This window comes from Rhinopithecus bieti, unplaced genomic scaffold (genome assembly GCF_001698545.2).
Source record: "Rhinopithecus bieti isolate Rb0 unplaced genomic scaffold, ASM169854v2 scaffold_53607, whole genome shotgun sequence".
NCBI lineage: Eukaryota > Metazoa > Chordata > Mammalia > Primates > Cercopithecidae > Rhinopithecus > Rhinopithecus bieti.
Window position 1 is genome coordinate 121,687 of NW_016820699.1, and position 23,586 is coordinate 145,272.

General features: G+C 38.6%; 1 protein-coding gene across 1 annotated transcript in view; it reads right to left on the reverse strand.

The window, feature by feature from the left end:
- Positions 1-7,216, reverse strand: part of LANCL3 (LanC like family member 3) — a 21,102-nt gene extending 13,886 nt beyond the window's left edge. Inside the window, exon 1 of the mRNA XM_017859903.1 lies at positions 7,148-7,216. Within this exon, the coding sequence (XP_017715392.1) occupies positions 7,148-7,216 (69 nt within the window). The remainder of the gene's footprint in view (positions 1-7,147) is intronic.
- Positions 7,217-23,586: the final 16,370 nt, after the last annotated feature.

Here is a 23,586-nt window from a genome sequence, read left to right on the forward strand (position 1 = left end):
TTTTTTTTTTTTTTTTTTTTTTCTGTTTGCTGAAATAATGATGTCATGGCTTTCAACTTAAATTTCCCTTTTATGAACCACTCTCTCTGTCTCTTAAGTTTACTCCTCCTAACATTCCTGAAGACACTATCTTCCTATGCGGCATCCCCACTGTCCTATCATATCAGCCCCAAGTCTTCTTTCCTTAGCTTAATAGCAAATTTCTCCTAAATGATTGAATACACCCATTCAAATTGCTACCAGAATTTTCATTTGCTATTGAAAACATTTGCTCTTTGTGCCTTTATCAGTGCCAACTGATCTTAACTACTTAAAATCTTGCATCATCATTTGTCTCGAATCAACCCCTCTTTCTCAGAAACCTGCTAAAACCCCTGAAGGGCATGCGCTTAATAGGACTCTATCCTGATTGAATCCCATAGTCTTCTGGGAATATATTCTGGCTCTGCTCAATATTGATTCTGAATCCATATGACAGAGGCAGTTTTTGTGGTAGGAAGCAGTCACTGAATTTTCAGGGATGTATTCATTTGCACTACTAAAATTTTTCCTATTTGACTTTCACGCCTATAACTGAAAATTGGCTTATTATTTCCCTAGCTGAACATTTATTCATATGTTGTGTGTGTGTGTGCATGTCTGTGTACGTTGTGTTTGCCTGCTTATTTTAACCCAGAAAAAAATCAACTTATGCTGTATGTGGTGCCCTCCCCTTTCTTTCTATCCCAAATCCATAGCTTAGAATAGGGAAAGAGTTTATAAAATATTATTTCAAAACCTCCCATGGTCATGCATCATGTCTGGGTGGTTTCCTCTTATCTCTCAGAAACACTGTGAAAAACAAAGAGAAACCAGCGCTTGTTCAGCTGGATAGAGACCAGTTATGCATGCAGTTCTTTATCTCTGGGAACAGACAAGACCTACCCTTCAGCTTATTGATCAGCAAATAAAAACTAGAAACACAGCCCATTAAAAGCCTGTGTGTGGGGAACACTGAGGAAGAGTATTTTTTGCCCCTGAACAAATAGTACAGAAAGAAGAAGGGAGTTGAGATTCTGGGGTAAGGGCTTGAGCTTGTTCTCCTGTGTGTCTGCTTTCTCAAAGATCCCTCCAGTCTCTAGTACACAGGAGCACATGCATGAGCATACCCACTGCCTCCAAGAAGATGGCCTATGTGCTTTTGAGACACTCTGAGATCCTGGGAATGAGGGAGCAGCATTTCCAGTGGGGGAACAAAAATGACTAGGAATGGCAGGGAGGGACTCCCTGGCCATCAGGCCTTCACCAAAACAAACCCAAATTATTCCCTGTCCGGTAGTTGTAGCCCCTAAGATCAAGGCATTTGTTGATATTTTGGATGGAATAGATTCTTTTCTTTTACATTGAATTAAAATAAATTAAGATATCTCAAAATACAAAGCAAATCTGAGGTGGTTTGGTTTAAATTATTTTATTTAGTTTAACTGATTCACTTTACTGACCTTGTAAAATATTCCTATTGGTTTGGCCTCTGAGTATGAAGAGACAGGAGGGCAATAAAGTTCATACTATATTTCTTGGCCCTGCCTGAAAGTCATGCTATGACTGAACTACCTCCATGCAGAGGAGAGATGACTTTCTTTTAAAAAAGTGAATAAAAGACCAAACCACCATTGACTCCTTCCCAAGGCAAGAGTCCTACCTACAGCGCCTCTGAAGTGGCAGTCATTGCTAGCTATATTTCTTTTTCTAGGCATCAAACACCTCCTGCCCCTTCCCCATCAGCATTGATTGAATATGCGAATAGCAACTAAATCTTGGGTGTGCCAGTGTCCTAAGGCATACTATGCCAATCAAATTCCTCCTCTCAACAATCTGAAATGCATGTTCAAAATAAATAAATAAATCAATGAAGCTGTCAGTATTCCCAGCTGCTGCTGAAGACAGGTCAGGAATGGGCCCATGCATAAACTGAGGTCAACAGGGAGTAAGCAGGGGCTGTGAAGGAGAAAAACAGAATAAACCACCCAGCAGTGAGAGTGAAAGGAGACTGGAGCAGATATGCTAAGAGAAACAATGATACCAAAAGAGAAAGTTAGAGAAAAGTAGAGAAAAATAGCTCCCTCTTCCTAACAGTTTAGGGCTACTCCCTTTAGGGCTTCCTGCCAATTTTCCATACAATACCCACCCCCATACTCCTTCCCTTTCCCTTTAATCATTTCAGAGTCTCAGTTTCTTGCAAAAAGAGCCTAATTAGAATAGACATGAATATAAAGCCAAACCTTTCATTTGTCACTTCATCCCTCACATAAACAATCAGCTTTCCTACCTACCATACTAGATCCTTTCAGTCAAAATAACAAAGATATCTGCATCTAAGGTGCATGATAAGGTACATGCTAAGACTCTCTGGGCATGGGACCCGGCACTGGAATTTTTTTTTTTTTTTTTTTTTTTTTTTTTTTCCCTGAGATGGAGTTTCACTCAGTCACCCAGGCTGCAGTGCAGTGGTGCGATCTTGGCTCACTGCAACCTCCGCCTCCTGGATTCAAGCAATTCTGCCTCAGCTTCCCGAGTCACTGGAATTACAGGTGCCCACCACCACACCCGGTTAATTTTTTGTATTTTTAGTAGAGATGGGGTTTCACCATGGTTGGCCGGGCTGGTCTCAAACTCCTGACCTCGGGCGGCCCGCCCACCTCGGCCTCCCAAAGTGCTGGGATTCCAGGCGTGAGCCACTGCGCCTGGCTGGGATCTTTTTTAAGCTCCCCAGTGGATTACAAAGAGTGGTCAAAGTTAAGAACTACTGCCATAAAATACTAAGTGAATACAAAAATAGTTTTTAAAACCAAAGTAATAATAATATAATGTAATACAATATAATAATAATGATGATGAAGAGGAGGGCTAAAGGGAAAACTAGCAAAAGAACTCCCAGGTATAAAGAAATTCCTTTGGTCTGAGTCATGGAGGACTCAGAATATCTGTCCAGTCTTAAATTATCTGTCCTCAAACTTCTGTCAGTAGCCCATTTGAGACCTCTGATATCTCTAAGAGATATCTGCTCCTCAAAGTGTGGTCCATGGACCAGCAGTAAAGGTATACTGATAGAAATTCAAATTCCCAGGCCCCAGACCAGACCCAGTGAATTAGAAACTGAATTTTATTTGTTTTAATTTATTTTTTATTGTTTTATTTTACTTTAAGTTCTGGGACACATGTGCAGAATGTGAAGGTTTGTTACATAGGTATACGTGTGTCATGGTGGTTTGCTGTACCTATTGACCTGTCCTCTAAGTTCCCTCCCCATGCCCCCCATCCTCCAACAAGACCTGGTGTGTGATGTTCCCCTCCCTGTGTCCATGTGTTCTCATTGTTCAACTCCCACTTATGAGTGAGAACATGCAGTGTTTGGTTTTCTTTCCTGTGTTAGTTTGCTGAGAATGATGGCTTCCAGCTTCATCCATGTCCCTGCAAAGGACACGATCTCATTCTTTTTTATGGCTGCATGATATTCCGTGGTGCATATGTGCCACATTTTCTTTATCCAGTCTATCATTGATGGGCATTTGGGTTGTTTCCATGACTTTGCTATTGCAAACAGTGCTGCAATAAACATACATGTGCATGTGTCTTTATAGTAGAATAATTTATATTCCTTTGGGTATATACCCAGTAATGGGATTACTGGGTCAAATGGTATTTCTGGTTCTAGATTCTTGAGGAATCACCATACTATCTTACACAATGGTTGAACTAATTTACACTCCCACCAACAGTGTAAAAGTCTTCCTATTTCTCCACAGCCTCGCCAGCATCTATTGTTTCTTGACTTTTTAATAATTGCCATTCTGACTGGCATGAGACGGTGTCTCATTGTGGTTTTGATTTGCATTTCTCTAATGATCAGTGATGTTGAGATTTTTTTCATGGTTTTTGGCCATGTAAATGTCTTCTTTTGAGAAGTGTCTGGTCATATCTTTTGCCCACTTTTTGTAGGGTTGTTTTTTTCTTGTAAATTTGTTTAAGTTCCTTGTAAATTCTGGGTATTAGACCTTTGTCAGATGAGTAGATTGTAAAAATTTTCTCCCATTCTGTATGTCACCTGTTCACTCTGATGATAGTTTCTTTTGCTATGCAGAAGCTCTTTAGTTCAGTTAGATCCCATTTGTCAATTTTGGCATTTGTTGCAATTGCTTTTGGTGTTTTCGTCATGAAGTCTTTGCACATGCCTATGTCCTGAATGGTATTGCCTAGGTTTTCTTCTAGGGTTTTTATGGTTTGGGGTTTTACATTTAAGTCTTTAATCCATCTTGAGTTAATTTTTGTGTAAGGTGTAAGGAAGGGGTCCAGTTTCAGTTTTCTGCATATGGCTAGCCAAGAAACTGAATTTTAAAAAGATCACCAGATGGTATTTTGAGAAGCACTGGGTTAAGAAACATTAGCTATAAATTCTTTAAATTTCCCAATGTTAGGTTAGGTCCTGACAACACTATATATCTGGAGTATATAAATCTGACTTTCCACAGATTATTTTTTCTAACTATTACTATCATGGCTTTGGTTTCTATATAAAGGAAAGGTTGATTTTTTTTAAAAGACAAGTTTTTGTAAAACTGCTATTGAAGATATTGTTCACAGTTTTCTAACGCCTCTATATGAAGGCCCAAGTGATAAGCTACCCTCATAGCCCACCTAACAAAGTGAAATGAGAGTTTGTCTTAGTCTTGAGGGCCAAGAGGCAGAGCTAATTCCTGTGCTTAGTGCAGAAACTTCCTTTACCCTAGGGGTTTTGCTTTTATAAACATTTTACCTCTTAAACCTTAAACCATGTTGAATGGTTAATGGTTTCACTGTATTTGTGAATTTTGTTGTAAAGCACCCCAAACGCATTTTGGAAGTGGGTAGAGCCCAAGGAAACATTTTTACAATATATGGAATATGCGTCTTAAGGTGACAATGAATTATTAGTGTCGAAGTACAGTTCTAAGTCTTACCTGACAAGCAGTCCTCACAGACTCTGAAACAACTGTAAGGAGGTGCTAGACTTCCCACCCTAGGCCTTGCTCAAGCACCACCAACATTATCATGTAATAGTCCAAAATGCCCTGAGTGCCCATCTGCATAGAATGCAGAGTCACTCTGATATCACAGCAAACACGTATGTAACCAAGTAAGAATCTGATATTAACTTAATGTTTTCGCCCAGCAATTTATTTCACCCAATCCTTTGCCTCATCATCCTGTTAGTAGCATAGGCTTCTGCCTAGAGAACGAAAGAAGCCATCTGACTATCTAATAAACATCAAAATGACTTTTTTGTATGTCTTTTTTTAAAGTTAGAGCTACTGGAATGAGACAAATGACTTTTGATACCCATGGACAATAAAGAAAAATGTGGGCTATTAGATCCTGGATTTTTTTTTTTTTTTTTTTTTTTTTTAAGATGGAGTCTTGCTCTGTCGCCCAGGCTGGAGTGCAGCGGCGTGCTCTCGGCTCACTGCAAGCTCTGCCTCCCAGGTTCATGCCATTCTCCTGCCTCAACCTCGCAAGTAGCTGGGACTACAGGCGTCCGCCACCATGCCCGGCTAATTTTTTGTATTTTTAGTAGAGACGGGGTTTCACCGTGTTAGCCAGGATGCTCCCGATCTCCTGACCTCGTGATCCTCCCGCCTCGGTCTCCCAAAGTGCTAGGATTACAGGTGTGAGTCACCACACTCGGCCTCCTGGGTATTTTTAATACTTAAACTATAAAACAATAGATTTGAAGGATAGTTCTGAGTAAACTCAGGATGGAGATACAAGCTGTTCAAGGTGGGATGAGTTGACATGGAAAAGAAATCAGAAGTTGAAAGTCAGTGTGAGTGTGGTGTCCTGCTTTCCTACCTCCACCCCATCATGCCAAGCCTTAGGAGCCTTACAACAGGCCTCCAGACAGGTTTGGGAATCTACAGTTTGTTAGGATGTGTGCCTCCCTTTTGCCTAGAACTCAGGAAGATGGCAGCCTCAGAGGTGTGTCTCTTGCTTCAGGGTCTGGGACCAGCAAAAGAGATACCACCACGTGGCCTGTCCCACATGAAACAGCAGAAGATGATCCTGAGTTTCCTATGGGCACCAGAACAGAGTAGAAAACATCTCATCCCCAAAATTAAATTTACTTTTAAAATGTCCAGTCCAAATCATTTCAAATTAAAAGTTAGAGAAATTGTTTATACAAAGTCAATATTCACAAGTGGTTAAATTTTACTTCGTATATCTCTTTGGGGTTGTAGTTTACTTGGAACCCACTAGGTTACAAGAAAGAGCCAGGCCTTTCAGGAAATCTCTGTAGCAGATAAAGATTTACTTAAGGTATTGAGAAGACAGAAATTTGGAGGCGCTTCTTTGAGGCAGAACATCATGAGCACTCTTATAGTGCATAGTGACCTCCAGAGAACATCATGAGCAGAGAAGGTGTTGAGCAAGCTTAAAGAGACAAAATAGGGCTAAAGAAAAACTTTCAAGTAGGAAACTGATCTTGACAAACTGAGTAATTCATGAGTATTATGTGCAAAGCCTATGCTAAGTTGGAGAAACATGGAATCTTAATAATGAGACTAAGTAGACATGCAAAACATATAAATAATGAAATATTCAGCATTCATTTAAATCCTAAAAGTAGTACACTACAGGAGTAACGTGAATGGAGTAAATATTGAGGGCCTCACAGAGGAAGAGGAGTATGAGCTGAGCTTTTGAAGGACAAGTAGGAAGTGGGTAAATGAAAGCATGGGGAAGAGAGAATTTTTAACCTATTAGATGACGGGGGGAGTCCTGTGTATTGGGGCAATGCTTCAAAACCCTCAAGGTGCACACATATTACTTGGGGCTCTTGATCAAAAACAAAGATTCTAATTCAGTAGGTCTAGGGTGGGGCCAGGATTCTGCTACTAACAAGCTCCTTGTTACAACAGTGGTGATGCTGAGGCTGACACTGCTGGTTCATCAACCACACTTGAAGTAGCAAAGGATTATGAAAATAGAGAGGCTGGTTGCAGCAGAGGATTTCTTTTGGAAACGGTGAGACGTTAGACTGAAGGAACAATAGAAGTTCCCAATGATATTCAAGGCAGCGAGAGGAAGCATTAAGCAAAAGTGTTGCATATTATCATTTAAATATTTAGATTACCCAGAAAAGGGACACAGCAACAACGAGAAATTCTCTTCCAATATTCTCATGTAAGACAGACGTGTCCATATTTGCATGCTCCACTGAGGAGCTCTTTTAGCCAGTGTGGCCAGGTTTGTTATTTTCTTAATTGGTCTCTAAATGGGGCATGTGTGCTGGTGCAGAATGAGCAAGTCCCTTCCATCTGGTTTTCCTGATGCTCCCTGACCATTATTATGCTGGGCTATGAGGAATAGGAGGCAGGTTGCTCTAGTTGATGATTATCCTCCCATCATTAAAGGGATTCTAGCATGGAATTTCAGTTATAAACATTGGTCCAGGTACCATTTCACAGTTGTTTCTTTTCCCTTCTCAGTGAAGAAACACAAACCGAGAAAACACTAGAAACCAGAAAAGAAAAACAGGTTTTACCCCATTCTTACAGCCTGACTGCTGGCTTTAAAGATTTATTAGAAGTAGCTGGTAACTCAGTCTGCACCAAGTGTCACTAGATGATTTTATTCTCTTTCCTCTAAGACACTAAATGTCTCAGAGCACAAGCTTCCTTATCTACAAAAACAGGATTATGTGTGTCCCACCTATCTCCTCAGGTAATAATGAGACTTATGAAAAAGCAGTTCCCAACGTTTGACTGCATACTGCAATCACCTGGCAAGCTTTTAAAAATCCCAACGCCCTGTCCACACCCCACACTGATTACATCAGACTCTGGGCGTGGGACTCAGGGATAAGTATCTTTTTTAAACTCTCCAGGTTATGACAAAGAGTGTCAAGGTTGAGAACTACTGACATGAAATACTGAATTAATGCAAAAGTGGTTTTAAAAAGCAAAGTAATAATACTATGATTATGATAATGAAGAAGAGGACAGCTACAGGGAAAATATGGAAAAGACCTCCCGAGTATAGAGAAATTCCTTTGGTCTGAGTCATGGAGGAATGGAAGGAGAAACCTGATGTGCACATGAATGAACATGCTGGGTCAGGCCAGAAGTCCACTAAATGCCATCCAGTGTTTCCAAAACAGGCACCAATGCACATTGTGAGAGGCTAATGAGGAAACCACAGAACACAGCAGACAGTGCACTGGACTAGGGATCAGGAGATTAGGGCTTGAGGCTCCACTGGCACCATACTCATGGTTAAGTCATCAGACCTCCATTTCTTCATCTGTAAAATAAAGGGGCTGGGCTAGTATCTATTCACTAGGTCACAGCTTCTCAACTGTTAGTGTTTCTAAAAATCATCTAGTGATCTTGCTAAAACACAGCTTCCCAGGCCTCACCCTCAGGGATTCCGACTCAGTAGCTGTGGAGTGGGGCCTGAGGTCTTGCATTTCTAACAAGATCTTGGGTGATGGTGATGCTCCTGGCCAGAAAAGCACCTCTTGAGTAGCACTGTACTAGGTGACATCTAAGATGCCTCTAGGTTCCAAGCTCTATGGTTCTCCAAAGCATTGGGGAATCTGGTTTTGAACATAAAAGGAGAATAGCGTGGTGATAAACAGGGACTTGGGGTCAGATACACCTGGATTCCAAACTTAGCTTTACCAGTTTCTAGTAGTGTGAATTTGTGAGTTACTTATTCTTTCTTAGCCTCATTCTTCTCACTTGTAAAAAGTCATGATAATATCTACATCACTGGATTGCTGTAAGGATTTCATATAAGATGCTTAGCACAGTTCCTAGCATAAAGCACATGCACAATGCCTGCAAGTGATGGTGAAAAGGGACATCTGAAGTTCAATAGTGACTGAACTCCAGGCCTTGGAGGTTTGAGATCAGCATATTTCTCATAAAATAACCATGCTATTGTCTACTTCTTATACCTCATCTTCCACCCAAGGACCAGCTTATGTCAGCCTGTATTCCTAAATTGTTCTAACTTACAATTCATAAACTAGCAATGTATGACCCTTCATGTCTGTGTATTTACTTTTCTCATCACCACACTTGCAGCCTTCACTGTCCCACTTTTCCCAAAATGACATTCCTTTGCTCTTTCAAAATATCTCTCAAGTTTATCTGGTTTCTAGATACTAACTAACTATATAACTTTAGACAAATCATGCAACTTCTCTGGACCTCAATTTCTCATCTGGAAAAATAAGAAGTCAGGCTGAGGTGGTCTTTAATGTGTCTTTCACATAGAGCATTTTATGATTCAAGTCTTTATGACATTTATAAATCTATATACTGTATACATATTTGGGCTGTAATTCTGTAATGTGAACATGATAGTATGTTTCAGCAGTTTAATTTCTTAGAGAAAAAGCAAAAAGTCATTTGTGGTGAAACTAGAACACAGGTTCAACTTGTCCTATTCTAGGCATTTTATCAATATGCCTATTTTCTTATGTACTTTCTTCCTAATAGAAAGCTTAAAGGACTAGAACTCTTTGTAGCCTCCTGGCATCAGTTACTTGAATTATCTGCAGTTGTCAGTCTCCTGATGTACCCAAAGTGAACAACGACATTAAGACTGAATGCTTTGTTGACTATTTCACATCATACCTTTCTCTAAGTCACTGTTAAATGAGTATGTCATTACAGTATTCTCAAACCATGGTTCAAAATGTTCAAGTGCCTGTTTGGTACATGATAACGTACTAGAGAGTATAGAAGTATAGGGATGTATAGTTGCTTATTGTCAAATATACAGTACATGCCCTTCTTATTTTAAAAGGCCAATTCTGAATTCATACTGGCTTACACTATTAGTTAGTGACATCTCTTTTCCCTTTATTTCCTGCTAACTGAATATCAGTTTTATTAGGCTGGCAATTGTGTCTAGCCCTAAGTGACAGTAATTAGCCTTGGCCAAATATGTAAATCCCATTGTCCCTTGCCAAGTACCCTGCATTCCTTGTAGCTAGGGTTGACTATGTGGCCTCACTTGATCAATGGAGGAATCTGCAGGAGCTTCATGGAAAGCTTTTTGTTACATAATACATGGAAATAAAATGGACATACATGGCTGTTATCTCCCTTTCCTTTTTTTGGCTGCCTTAAATGCATATGTGAGGCCTGAAGTAGTACACGGCCAATTTGCATCCTGCAGCAATGAGCACGTGGATGAAAGGTCAACATTCTGAGAATGATGGGGAGAAACAAAATCCTGGGATTTTGGACATTATTGAGCATCTGTACCACAACCAGGACCACCTATATCCAGACTCTTGTTATAAGAGAAAATCTAATCCCTTTTTAAAAAGTCACTGTTCATTGGGTTACTTACAGCCAAGCCCACATAAACTGGGTAGCCATAAAGTGCCAATCTAACAACACTGCTAGCCTTCACTACCCTGCAAAGCAATTTTTGCCCACGTCCACCTCTGTTGTCACAGAAACCTCTGACTCTAAAGCTCTTTAAAGTGGGACCGACTGCCTGAGTAGGCAAATTTAAATCCAGTTCTGACTGCACTCACAAGGTTGCAATTGATTTTTCTCGTTAAGTGCTATCCTAGAGCCCAGGGACAAACAGTAGAAAACACTCTTTGCTGCCATTGCCCTGGGTGACCTCCCTATTTCTTCCACTTATCCAGCTTCAGGTCAGGGGCAATGGACACCCTCCAATCTGTCACCATGATAGTAGATCCTCAAATCCTTAAGTCACTTTGGGAAGACAAAGAGGAGGCCTGTGGGAGCTTCAGCAATAAGTGCTATGAAGCAATTATCTTCTTTTCCAGGAACCACAGTTCCTTCCACTCAAGTGACTCTATTATGTACTACCTATTCTGCTATCTTAGAGAGGTATTCACAAAAATGGTCCTGGTTGAACAATATGTGAACAATTTGTGAAATTTTAAGGCTTAATAGCTCTTTCACCTAGATGCTTTCAACAGAACAAGCTGAAAAGGTATCTTTTCCCGTGTTCTTTGACATGTGCCTGTAGGATTGATAGATGCCCTGAAGGTCATAATTGCAGAAGGGAAGGCAGAGATACTTTAAAATTGCTTAGATATTTCTTCCTTTTTTCTTTAGTACCTTAAAATACATTTTAATAAATGTATTCCTTGAATATAGGGGAAGCAGTGTGATATAGTGCTGGTTGGGCCATGAACGGTAACTTTTCTGCATATAACATGAAACCTAAAGCTACAGGGTATATGGGGGGTCTGGTAACCATAGTTGGAAAATTCAGAACTTCTAGTTTTGTCATAATATGGCCCTGAGTAAGTGATTTAACCTCTTTGGCTTCACTGTATTCATCTGCAAAATGAGGTGGCTGACCTAGTAACTTCCCAGTTCCTTTCTGGCATACATATATATGAAATAAAATGGACATATATGTTTCCATCCTTCTCCCCTTATTCATTTATGTACTGTAGGGAATCCATCCTCTGTGTGATCATGTCCAAAGCAGCAGTTTTGTTATGTTGACATTTTCTGGTATTTTAAAGGGAAAATGTTTCTGTTTTCTTTCTCTGGCTTCTTTTAATAATTTTAACCAGTAATCTTTAGGAGAGCTAGATTATAAAATTCAGGTATAATCATTTTCTATGTAAATGGCATAACTAAAAAGGATATTTGAGGTGACCAGAGCATGAAGGTGTGATAAAGGGAGTTGCCGCCACCACCTGCATCCCCTTACTACCAGGAAAAAAAGTGACACCATGGCCAGATTTAACTTTTGTTTTATGCCTAGTGGAAGGAGAAAGGAATAGAGGACTTCAGGAGGAGCTGGCTCTATGGCTGAAGAGGAGAGAAGGTAAATTGACACCCTTATTCTGTTAAGGGTAAGAAGTTCCCCAAAGTCTCTTCCGTAGATTTAATATTTGACAAGTTTCAAATGGTCACTGTCAAATGAATGCAACTGAGGAGCCTACTGCCCTTGGAATGGCTCAGATGAGCAACTGAGATATGTAACCAATAGTAGGCAAAGCAGGGCTTATAACCATGTAAGTTAGTAACTAAGGTCTTTGTCTTAGACAAAGATTTATTCTGTGATAATTATTGAGCCCTGCTATGGCTTACTAGGAGAACATCAGTGAGCAAAAGAGAGAAAAGTCTCTGCCACTATGGAGATTACATTTGACATGGTTTGGCTCTGTGTTCCCACCCAAATCTCACCTCAAATTGTAATCCCCACATGTCGGGGGAAGGGCCTTGTGGGAGGTGATTGAATCACGGGGGGCGGGGTTCCCCATTGCCGTTCTCAGATCTCAGTTCTCAGGAGATCTGATGGTTTAAAAGTGTGGTACTTCCCTCTTTGTGCTCACTCTCCTGCCGCCATGTAAATAAGTGCCTACTTCCCCTTCCACCATGCTTGTAAGTTTCCTGAGGCCTCCCCAGCCATGTGCAACTGTGAGTCAATTAAACCTCTTTTCTTTATAAAGTACACAGTCTCAAATAGTTCTTTATAGCAGTGTGAAAACAGACTAATATAACATTCTAGTGGTGTAGTCTGAATAAATTCATATCATGCTCCATGTTTTATTTCACCAAATGTGTCTTATTCTGCCACTGTCCATAATTTGTTATTATTTTAATGAAGGCGTATTTATAAAGTAATCAATATTAAGTGAATTGTGTACTGTCTTCTCGTGTTGCCTGGGGAAAGTTTAACAGGAGATAAAACTCATTCGTAGCCTCCAATGTGAATTCAACTGAAGGCAATCGCCAAGATTTTAAGGATGGACATATGAAAGAAATGGCCAGCTGCGTATAGCACATAAATTAACGGTGAGTTAAAAAAAAAAAAAAAAAACAAGACTCAATCTAGATCAAGACTTTGGGGGAAGGGAGAGAGAAGAATCAGACACTCATTTTTTTAAAAGCTCCACATGTGATGCTGGGACACAGACACTGCTTTACAGGGCTTTGCATTGCAAATCCAGCATTATTTAATATTGCAAATAGTACAGGTGATTAGAACAAGCAACTGAGCTTAATCTCATGTGGTTCACGTAGCATAGCTGGATATATTCCTAGTCACAGACTAGACTTTTAATTATAAGCTTAATGCCAGGTACCCTCACTATAAGTTTGCCTCCTTAGTTGTAACACAAAATACAACTGACCATTTATCACTTTTTAAATAAACCAAAGCAGGCTTCCCCATGATACTGAGTAGCTTCATGTTTAATATATAAAGAGAACATGTTCACTAAATATGTAATTGGTCATGAAGCAGTACTTTAAATACATGGTCTCCCAATTACAATGTGAAGGAACAACTCAAGACAGAATTTACCAACATACATGCATGTTTTATATATATATATATCTATATACACACATGCATACATCCATATACATACACACACATATACACACTTGTATGTTATATATATGTGTGTATATATATGTATTCTGTTGATGTATATTTAGGAAGTTTCCAGATTTTAACTCTTATGGATAAAGCTGCTGTACACATTCTTATACAAATGGGCCTAGACATTTATTTCCCTTGGACATTGATGCACTGTAATAGATATCCATATTTTATATATATTTTATATATATATCTCCATATATGCATACATACACACATATATACATACACATATATATGCATATATACATATATACACATACATGTGTATATACATATATACATACATATATATACATATATGTACGTATATATACATATATATGTACGTATATATACATATATACACATACATATATGTATATATGTACATATATATGCATATATACATATATACACATGCATATATACATATATACATGTATACACATACATGTGTAGATGTGTGTGTGTATGCATATATGGAGATATATATATAATATATATAAAATATGGATATCTATTACAGTGCATCAATGTCTAAGGGAAACAAATGCCTAGGCCCATTTGTATAAGACTGTGTAAAGCAGCTTTATCTATAAGAGTTAAAATCTGGAAACTTCCTAAATATACATCAACAGAATGAATAAATAAATGATGGTATATTCATACAATGGACTATTAATTAACAATAAAAAAGAGAACCAATTACTGATACATGCAGCAACATGGCTGGATCTCATAAACAATGAACAAAAGAGGTGAGACACAAAAGAGTATTTGCTGTATGATTCCATCTCTATGAAGTTCAAAATCAAAGTTTGGTGATAGAGGTCAGAAAAGTGGTTACCTACCTGTTTGGGGGTTTGGGTGTGTATGTTCAGGATGAATGATATTCATTGGGATAAAGGAACCTTCTAGATTGATGGAAATGCTCTGTATATTGATCTGGTTAATAGATACATGAAATGCACAGTTAATTCACTGAGTTATACCCTTAAGATTTGTACATTTTGCTATATGTAAACTATACTTCAATTTTTTAATAAAAAAGCAAAAATAAATCAGGGTATTGAACAGCATATCTATTATATGGTAGAATGAATAGTTTAGTTGTCTGTTAATACATTTTATCTGAATGTCAAGGTCCTTTGGTTGTAAGTAGGAGGCACCAATTTTACTAGGTATCCTGAAGTAGGGTCTTCCTAAGACTATTGGAAATAGAAAAAAAATATACACCCTACTGGGAAGACGAATTACATAAAAGAGCACATTACCTCCAGGCTGACACACTCCCTGGCCAGGGCTTGGTGACAAGAACACCATGACTGGATTTCACTTCCCCTGCCCTTTTGACCAGGTGCCTTTATACATGGCACAACCATGCCTGTCCCCCTATCTGGAAGAAAGCTGAGTGAGCTCCTGAAACCTGAGGGCAGCTAGGACCAAGAAGGAACCAATGCTTGGACCCAGAAATCCTCCAGGGTGTAGCCAGTGTTCTCTCTCGGTGACATGGGTCTCTGCCTCTCTTTCACTTTCTACGGGTCTTCTTTCTCTACTTTTCTGTGGCTGAAGGTGACCTCCCATCATACTATCTCTCTGTCTGTCTCTGTCTCTGTCTCTGTCTCTCTCTCTCATTCCAAGTTTTAACATGTCCCTCGGTTTTAGTCACATTACAGGATCAAATAGAGTTACTGAAACCCAATTTTAAATTCCTGGGAGAATCTGATACGTTCAGCCTTATTCAGGTTCAGCCTCATTCAGGTGTGTTTACACAATGGCATCCACTCTAGTTGAAGGAGCAGGGCCAAGTAATTCAAGATGGCTGCAATGATCCACCCAGAGGGGAAGTAGGATGAAACTTCACAGAGAAATGGGGTTATTCTGAGCCAGGCAGACATTCCCAGAAGGGTCTACTCTATTTGTATCAGGAATGTGTTTAACTTAAATGAACAGAAAATCTCACTTCTAGTGGCTTAATCAACAACAGGTCATTTTTCTCATGTAACAAAAAGTCTAAAACTGGCTGACTGCTGATATTGCTTAGCTTAGTGACTTGTGATGTAAGAGCCAGGATGATACAATTTGCACTTCCTTCCATCATGGTGGCCTATAGGCACAAAACGGCTGCTGCCAACTCCAGACACCATGTTTACATTCAAGGTGGGAAGAAATGGGAGGGAGGGGCAATGCACATGTATTCTCTTGTATCAGAAAACCAAAAGGTTTCCCAGAATACCCCAGCATATTTACACTGACATGTCATTAGCTAGTACTGTATGACATGGCAAACCTGAAAGAAAAGCTGAAAAATCAAGCAATTATTGGCAAAAATTGCTATGTCAAACAAAAGTAAGGTTATATTAGTAAGGACAATGTGGCAGAAAGAGCTCTGGTTAGCAATAGTGTCTGTCACCACACTGAACTATAGGAATCCATATTGTCTGAAAATTTGTTAGCCATTTATGATCGTGTCTGAACACAGGTGATGGAAGGCACACTTAATTCCTTTTTCAAAAATGCACTGCTTCTTGCCACACACTATGCCATTATATATTCAATTTTGCACTCCACCACCTAGGATCCTTTGGCTAGGATTTGCTTTCTATTTCCAAAGCTGTTGTGGAGATAATTGGTCAAGGCCGGTTTCTCAGCTCTGATTATGACTGTCTAACCACTACACAAAGGCCTTTTCTAAACCAAAAGTAATATACAACTGTAGAAAGCATGCTTAGAGGATGCTTGGCTTTCTCTAAATATACTACTTCAGAAGTGATCTAAAGATAACTATTATTTCAATATATGCAAATAGATAATATTCCATTTAAAATCTGTTCCTTACTGTGAAACAGGTGCAAGAGATGAAGAGAGTGTTTAAGTAACTAAGTGCAAACAGTCTTCACCTTTAAAAGGAATAGATGGGACTAGATGGCTTCTAGACACCTCCCCCCCATGCTTGATATTATACTTTCTAAATGGACTGCAATCATAGTCGCTCCATGTCATGAGGGACATTTCTAAGAATTGTCTAGATTAGCATTATTCTTCAACTGAGAGTCAATGTATTCTACGAGGTGAGAAAAATGTCATGGAAGAGGACAGACTGTACTTATCCATATGATAAGTGAAGAAATTCAAATTTCTAGCTGATGTTCATATAAGATTGTCATGAAAGACAATTACCTATGCTTTTAAAAAAGTTGTTTTTACTAACAGACGCTGGTGAGGTTGCAGAGAAAGGGAAATGCTTATACATGGCTTGTGGGAATGTAAATTACTTCAGCCACTGTGGAAAGCAGTTTGGTGACTTCTCAAAGAACTTAAAACAGAACCACCATTTGACCCAGTAAGTCTGGGTATATATGCAAAGGAATAGAAATCATTCTATCATAAAGACACATGCACATGTATGTTCATCACAGCACTATTCACAATAGCAAACACATGGAATCAAACTAAATGCCCATCAATGGTAGACTGGATAAAGGAAATGTAGTACATATACACCATGGAATACTATGCAGCCATGAAAAGAATGAGAGCATGTCCTTTTCAGCAGCATGAATGGAGCTGGAGGCTCCATCCATTATCCTAAGTGAACTAGCACAGGAACAGAAAATCAAATACTGCATATTCTCACTTATAAGTGGGAGTTAAACACTGAGTACACATGGATGCAAAGAAAGAAACAATAGACACTGGGGCCTACTTGAGGGTTGCAGGGAGGGAGGAGAGTGAGGATCAAAAACCTACCTATCGAATACTATTGCTTATTACCTGGGTGATGAAATAATTTGTACACCAAACCCCCCATGACACACAATTTACCTATGTAGCAAACCTACATGTGTACCCTTGAACCTAAAAGTTAAAAAAAATTAAGTAATAACTGTACATATTTATAGGGTACATAGTGATGTGTGTGTGCATATATATACATATATATTTTAAATATAGTGATCAGATCAGGGTAATTAGCATCCATCATCTCAAACATTTGTGATTTCTTTGTGTTGGGAATGTTCGAGATCCTCTTTCTAGCTATCTCAAATTACATAATAAAAAAGTTGATCTCATAAAAATAAGTAGAACAGAGGATACTAGAGGTTGGAAAGGGGAAGGGAAAGGTGGGGATAGGGATAGGTGTGTTAAATGATACAAAATGACTATGCTTACCTATGCTTTTCAATGTTTAAATATTTTATTATACACATTTAAGGACAAAATCTGGGGGAAGATCATGTTAATTGTGTGGGGGGAAATGTTTAGATATTTGTTTATAGAATATATATTCATGTCACAGCATATTTATCATTATTTGTTAATTTTGTCCTTACTTCACCTCATATTCTAACTTAAAAGTGTAGGAACGAGAACAAACTTTGGGTATCCATTCAAAAATCAACAGGAAAAGAATCCTAAATGTCTGCAGGTGGAAACTATACTAATTATCTTTGGGCAAATTACTTTAGCTGTCTGGATGTCAGTTTTCTCATTTATGAAACGGATCTTAAAAGTCCCTTCCTTGCTCTAAAGTCCAGGTTTCTATTATCTCTGTCAAAGAAGTCTGTCCAAATCAGAATTGTTCCGGCAACATCAAGTTTTCACTTCCAGTTTTCAAGGTTTCCATGCTACCCTGAGTCTTACGTCACTCTTTTTTTTTTTTTTTCAATTCTGTGAGATTTCCCAGTATCTAGTAATAACATGCCTTTGAATTTATTTTATTCCTACAATTTTGTATATAATTCCAAAGAGTTTTAAGAATAGTACAAAAATTCTCATATACCATTTACCCATGGTAATATTCTGTTAACATTTTGCCACATTTGCTCAGTCACTCTATTTGGGGAGGAAAGGTGTTTTGGAGTAAGTTGCAGACGTGATGCCTCTTTATCCAGAAATACTTCAGTATATATTTCTTATAAACACAGACATTCTCCTACCTAACTACAGTGCAATTATCAAAATCAGTAAATTTAATACTTATACAATACTATTATCTAATCTAGTCTATATTTAAATTTTTCCAAAACTCCCAATAATATATCTTACAGCTATTTTATTTTCTGTCACAGGAACCAATCCAGCATCACACATTACATTTAATTGTCACTTCCCTTCATACTTCATTAATGTAGGATAGTTCTGAGCCTTTCTCTTTCTTGACAGAAGTTTTTGAAGAGCACAGGCAATTTATTTTACAAGATGTCCCTCAATTTGGATGTGTATGATGTTCCTCATGATTAAAGTTACCTTATGCATTTGGGGCAGGAAGATCTCAAAAGTGATGTCCTGTCCTTTGCAGAATATCATATTGGGAGAGACATGATATTTGACCCATACTGGTGCCCCCTCTTTTAAAATTATGTTATTTCAAGTTGAATTTCTATTGCCTAAGATTGAAAAAGTTATGACCAATTTAAGGATTTAGCTGTTAAAGACCCACAGGCTCTTTTAACACTATCTCAACAGTAAGGTGTGGTTACATTAAGCCTGGTTACATTCAAGCTGGGAAGGTCTACAACATAGGAGTTTGACAAAGATCACCAGCTGATAAATTAAACGTACTATGGAAGTCAGCTAAATCAGCCAAGTCAGTGGAACACAGATTGGTAGGTGTAAGAGGTCAGAGTCCATAAGGTCAAAATCAGGAAGCACCAGTCAACAAGGATACTGAGGACTTATTTCAGGGCAGAGGTTGTTGGCTTACTGTCCACTGTTGTAAAGCTAATGGGTGGAGCTGGCCCTGGGCCCATGGGTGTTAGTCATAGACCTTAGTGGGTGTTAGTCATAGACCTTAGTGGAATACAAGAATAGGCTGTTCCTGGCTATGACAGATTCTGAGGTGTTAGCACTCTCTCACTGAGTAATGCCAATACCTCATTGTTGGCATTACTGTGTGCTTTCCTCTTACTCTGGACCAGTATTTCCCACATTGTAATGTACATGCTGATTCCCTGGCAATCTTGTTAAAGTGCAGAGTCAGTTAGGTGTGCTGTGAGGCCTGAGATTCTGCATTTCTAAGTCCCCAGGTGATGCCAGGGGATGCTGATTCAGAGCATCCTTTGAGTTTCAAAGCTGTAGGAGAACACTGTTTTTGGCTATGGCAGGAATGGAGGTGCTACCACTACCTCACATGCCCTGGCGTCAGCATTACTGTGAGATTCTCCTCTATTCTACACTATCACATAGAAGCTTCTTTTAATCAATCAGTTCAGATCTTGCTGAAATATCCTACCATGTAATTTAAATAGAAAAAGTGACTCCAAAAGGATGAAGAGATGGGAAAGGAGGAGACATATGTACTGCCGAGTCAGAAATAAAGAGAAACTCCATAAACATTAAACAATGAATAATGGCTTTATTTAAAGGATTCACAAGAAATCTCATTTTGACAGCCTTGACAATGTGTATGTCCCAAGAAAGGATGGCTCTCCCTGGCAAATAAGTGTTGGCTTTGCATCCATCCTCATTTTTTCTATAGAAAATCATAGTCTACCTACATAACATAGCAAACCTGGTGACTAGGGATCATTTCCTCTTAGCAAGTACCTCTAAATAGGCCCAACACAGCCTTCCCATAATACTCACAGATGTTCTAAAACTGAGAAGGTTAGAATTGAAGTAACAAGGGCATTACTCACAGGGAAGAAGTTGCTTATTATTAATTCACTTTCCTGGACCATTCTTTAAAATCAGTGCCTTTTGTAAAGCTCTGTTTTAAAAAGAAGTACCAGTCAGTATTATAGCTCTGTGACAGGTAAATTTGGGACATGACAGCAGACGCACTGTATGAAAAGGCAGTCTAGCAATGCAGCAAATTGTTTACTACATTTGCTTTTGATTAAAGGGAAAATATCTTGAAGTCTTCAGGAAAAAAAAAGATACCATTTTACTCCAGCAGAGGGAGCCTATGAAGCAGTCAAAATCAGTCTTAAAATATCAGTGTTCATATGATCTTGTCAGAGTGAGTTAAGGGTTATTTGCCAAAAAAAGAAAAAAAAATCCAGTTATTGAAGCATGAAAAAGCATGACAATGACCTTGAAATAATGATTTCAGGTGCTCAATACTTGCTTAGTGAGTAAATAGTTTGCTTCCTCCTTCAGGGAGCTGTCATATTGGTGACCTCATTCACTCATCAACTCATGGAATGCCAATATTAAATCACACACCTATCTTCTGGGAGAAGCTTAGATAGTAAACAATCAGAATTCAGTTGTGGGAGTGAAGAGCTAACTTTTGTTAAGGGTCTCCTACGGCAAATGATTTCTGTTTATCTTTACACCAACTCAGAGAAAAGGGCCCACTGCCATCTTGAGGATGAGGAAACTAAGTTTCTGAGAAGCTAGTAGCTTGCTTACATTCACACACCTAGGAAGCGTGAGAAGTGAGAAGATGGAATATTGTTCAGTCTTCATTGTAATGTAATAGGATTATATGTCCACATCTTTGCCGTGTAACTGCACTGTTCCCCACTGTGGCTGAAGCATATTTCTGTGCCCTATTAATGGTCTTGGCCATGTGAATTGCTTTGATCAAAGGAATGTTAGTGATATAAGCAGTGTTAGTGATTCAAGCAGAAGCTTGAAATGGGCTTGCATAGCTTGTCTTGTCCTGAAACACATAAAGTTGAGTTGAACCCAGCATAGAGCCTGAAGCAGAGCAATCCCAGATGACCTGCAGACCTATTGGCAAAAAAATCAATATTTGTTATTGGAAACCATTGAGATTTTGGATTGTTACAAAGCAACAAATGACTAGTACAACACCTCTGTACATTATACCTAGCCCAAATTTGCAGATGAGAACACTGAGGTACTGAAAAGTAGCTTGCTCAAACAGGAAAAAAAAAATTCAGGGACACCTGGAAGAGCTCTCCTGATATCTCTTTAGCTAAAACTGTGTAACATGGCTACCTATAGCAGCAAGGAAGGATGGAAAAGTATCTGACATTGTGAGTCTCAACTCTGGGGACTAGGATCCACCACCATGAAAGGAGGAGGGATAACAGTGTCTGCCATTCCAGTGTTGTGAGGCTCCAAAGTCCATTATCTTTATCAGTACCCTGTGTTGTGTTCTATTATGGGTACGCAGAAGCTACCGGGAGGTCCCTTCAACGTGGCATTTGTGAGCTCGATATGGTGATATGGTTTTGGCTGGTCCTTTGGAACTTGTGCAATTTCTGTAAAAAGAAGATGCTTTGGGTAACTGACAGTCCAAGAAGAACAGGACAGACATACATGCGGCCAAGCTGAATCCACACAGAGATGCCCCATGAGTGAGGAAAATAAAACTTTTGTTATTGTAATACACTGAGATTTAGGGATACTTGTTAGGTATTTAAATACAACTAACTAAAACAGTGCTCATCCTGTTGGATGGACTTGAAGTTCATCCAGTCCTATTCCAAACTAGTGATACAGTTGAGCTTCAATTTGTAACCACCCAGGAGTGTCACCACATGGTACTGCATGGTAGCTGCCATAGTCAATGAGCTCTCCAAAGAGTCTTTTATAACTTCCCCTTCTCCCTAGTGCCTGCAGCCTGACCAGGATGCAATAGTGTGGGTTTTCCTCTATACACAGGCAGTTGAAAAGTGGCTAAATCTCACAAGGGGGTGCCATGAAAGTGGTGAATGTGAGCCGATACACTTCTTGGGGTGACTCAAGGCTCTGAGCATCTTGAGGAGGAAGCAGTGAAGGCCAGTGTCAGTGTTGTCTCCCTGATCACCACTGTCACATCCACCACTGCCACATCCACCACTGCCAACCAACTGCTGATGTTTCAGTAAACGGTGGTATGACCTCTTATTCCTCAGGACATCAGGTCAGAGAAGCTTCTTAGAGGAGGCAGATAAGAAGAGCAAAGAAAATCCTGCAAATGTGCTACCCATTATATTTTGGCCACAATTAGTACTAAATAAATGTGTCTGACACTAGGTATACAATGGCTAATGAAAGAATCTTGGCCTCTGTTTTCGTGGAACTTATAGTGATTTAAATTGTGTTATTTTTACATTAATTTAATAAATTAATTTCCAGATCGACAAAATATTTAAACATCAAAAAAGTAATCATAAAAGTTATAGTAGAACAAAACACAGAGGAATGATTTTATATATGTTAGCAAAATATATAACATGATATTAATATTTTAAAATTTACAAAGTAGTTAGAAAAAGAGCAACAATTCAATGGGAAAAATGGGAAAGGACATGAACAAGAAATTTGCATACAATAATATGCAAAAGAGTTAAAACATATGCAAAGATTATATTCATTTGTAATTTGAGAAATGCAAATTACAATGAGCTACCATCTTTAATCTTGCAGAGTGGAAGAAATGGGTAAGTAAAATTTATATCACATATCACAGGCAATTTGTGGGGAAACAGGCACTCTCATACACTGTTGAGAGAGGTCAACAGGCGCTACCTCCTTGGAAGGCAATTTGGCAACATTGATAAAAAATTGTCTTAATTCCAATAAATATATTTTCCAGATATACAAAGATGTATGTATAACTCACTGCAGTGTTATATTCAATAAGACTGGAAACAACCAAAATGTCTGTTACTAGGGTACTAGTTAAATGAAGTGTGGTACATCTATATACAATGAAATACCATTCAATCATGAAAGGAATAAGGCAGATCTATATGTATTGATATAGAAAGCTACCCAACATATAATGTCAAATAAAAAAACAGGTTACATACAGTATGCGTAGCATGTTCCATTCACATATGCATGCTCATGGATATGTTTAGAATATTCCTGGAAAGATTCATAAACATGTAAAATTGGTTGCTTGTGGGAATGAGAACTGGATACTGGGAATCTGAGGTGAGAGAAAGACTTAACTCTCATTTTATATACTCTTAACTCTCATTTTATATACTCTTGTACACTTGGATGTGTTTTATTTTGTTTTACCAAGTACATGCAATACTTTTAAAATAAATACTAGTTAACAAAATAAATCATACAATAAACAAATAATTGAATAGTCCTAAAAGTATATTAAAAAGCAAACAAAAACAAAAACTAAGAGCCTTTAAAAATCAATGCTTTTAAAAGAATCACTTTTTAAAACAATGATCTAGTGATTAGATTGTGGAAGGCTGAATTTTCAAGGACTATTGAATTTCATTCAGTAGACACAGAGAATGACCTGAAACGCAA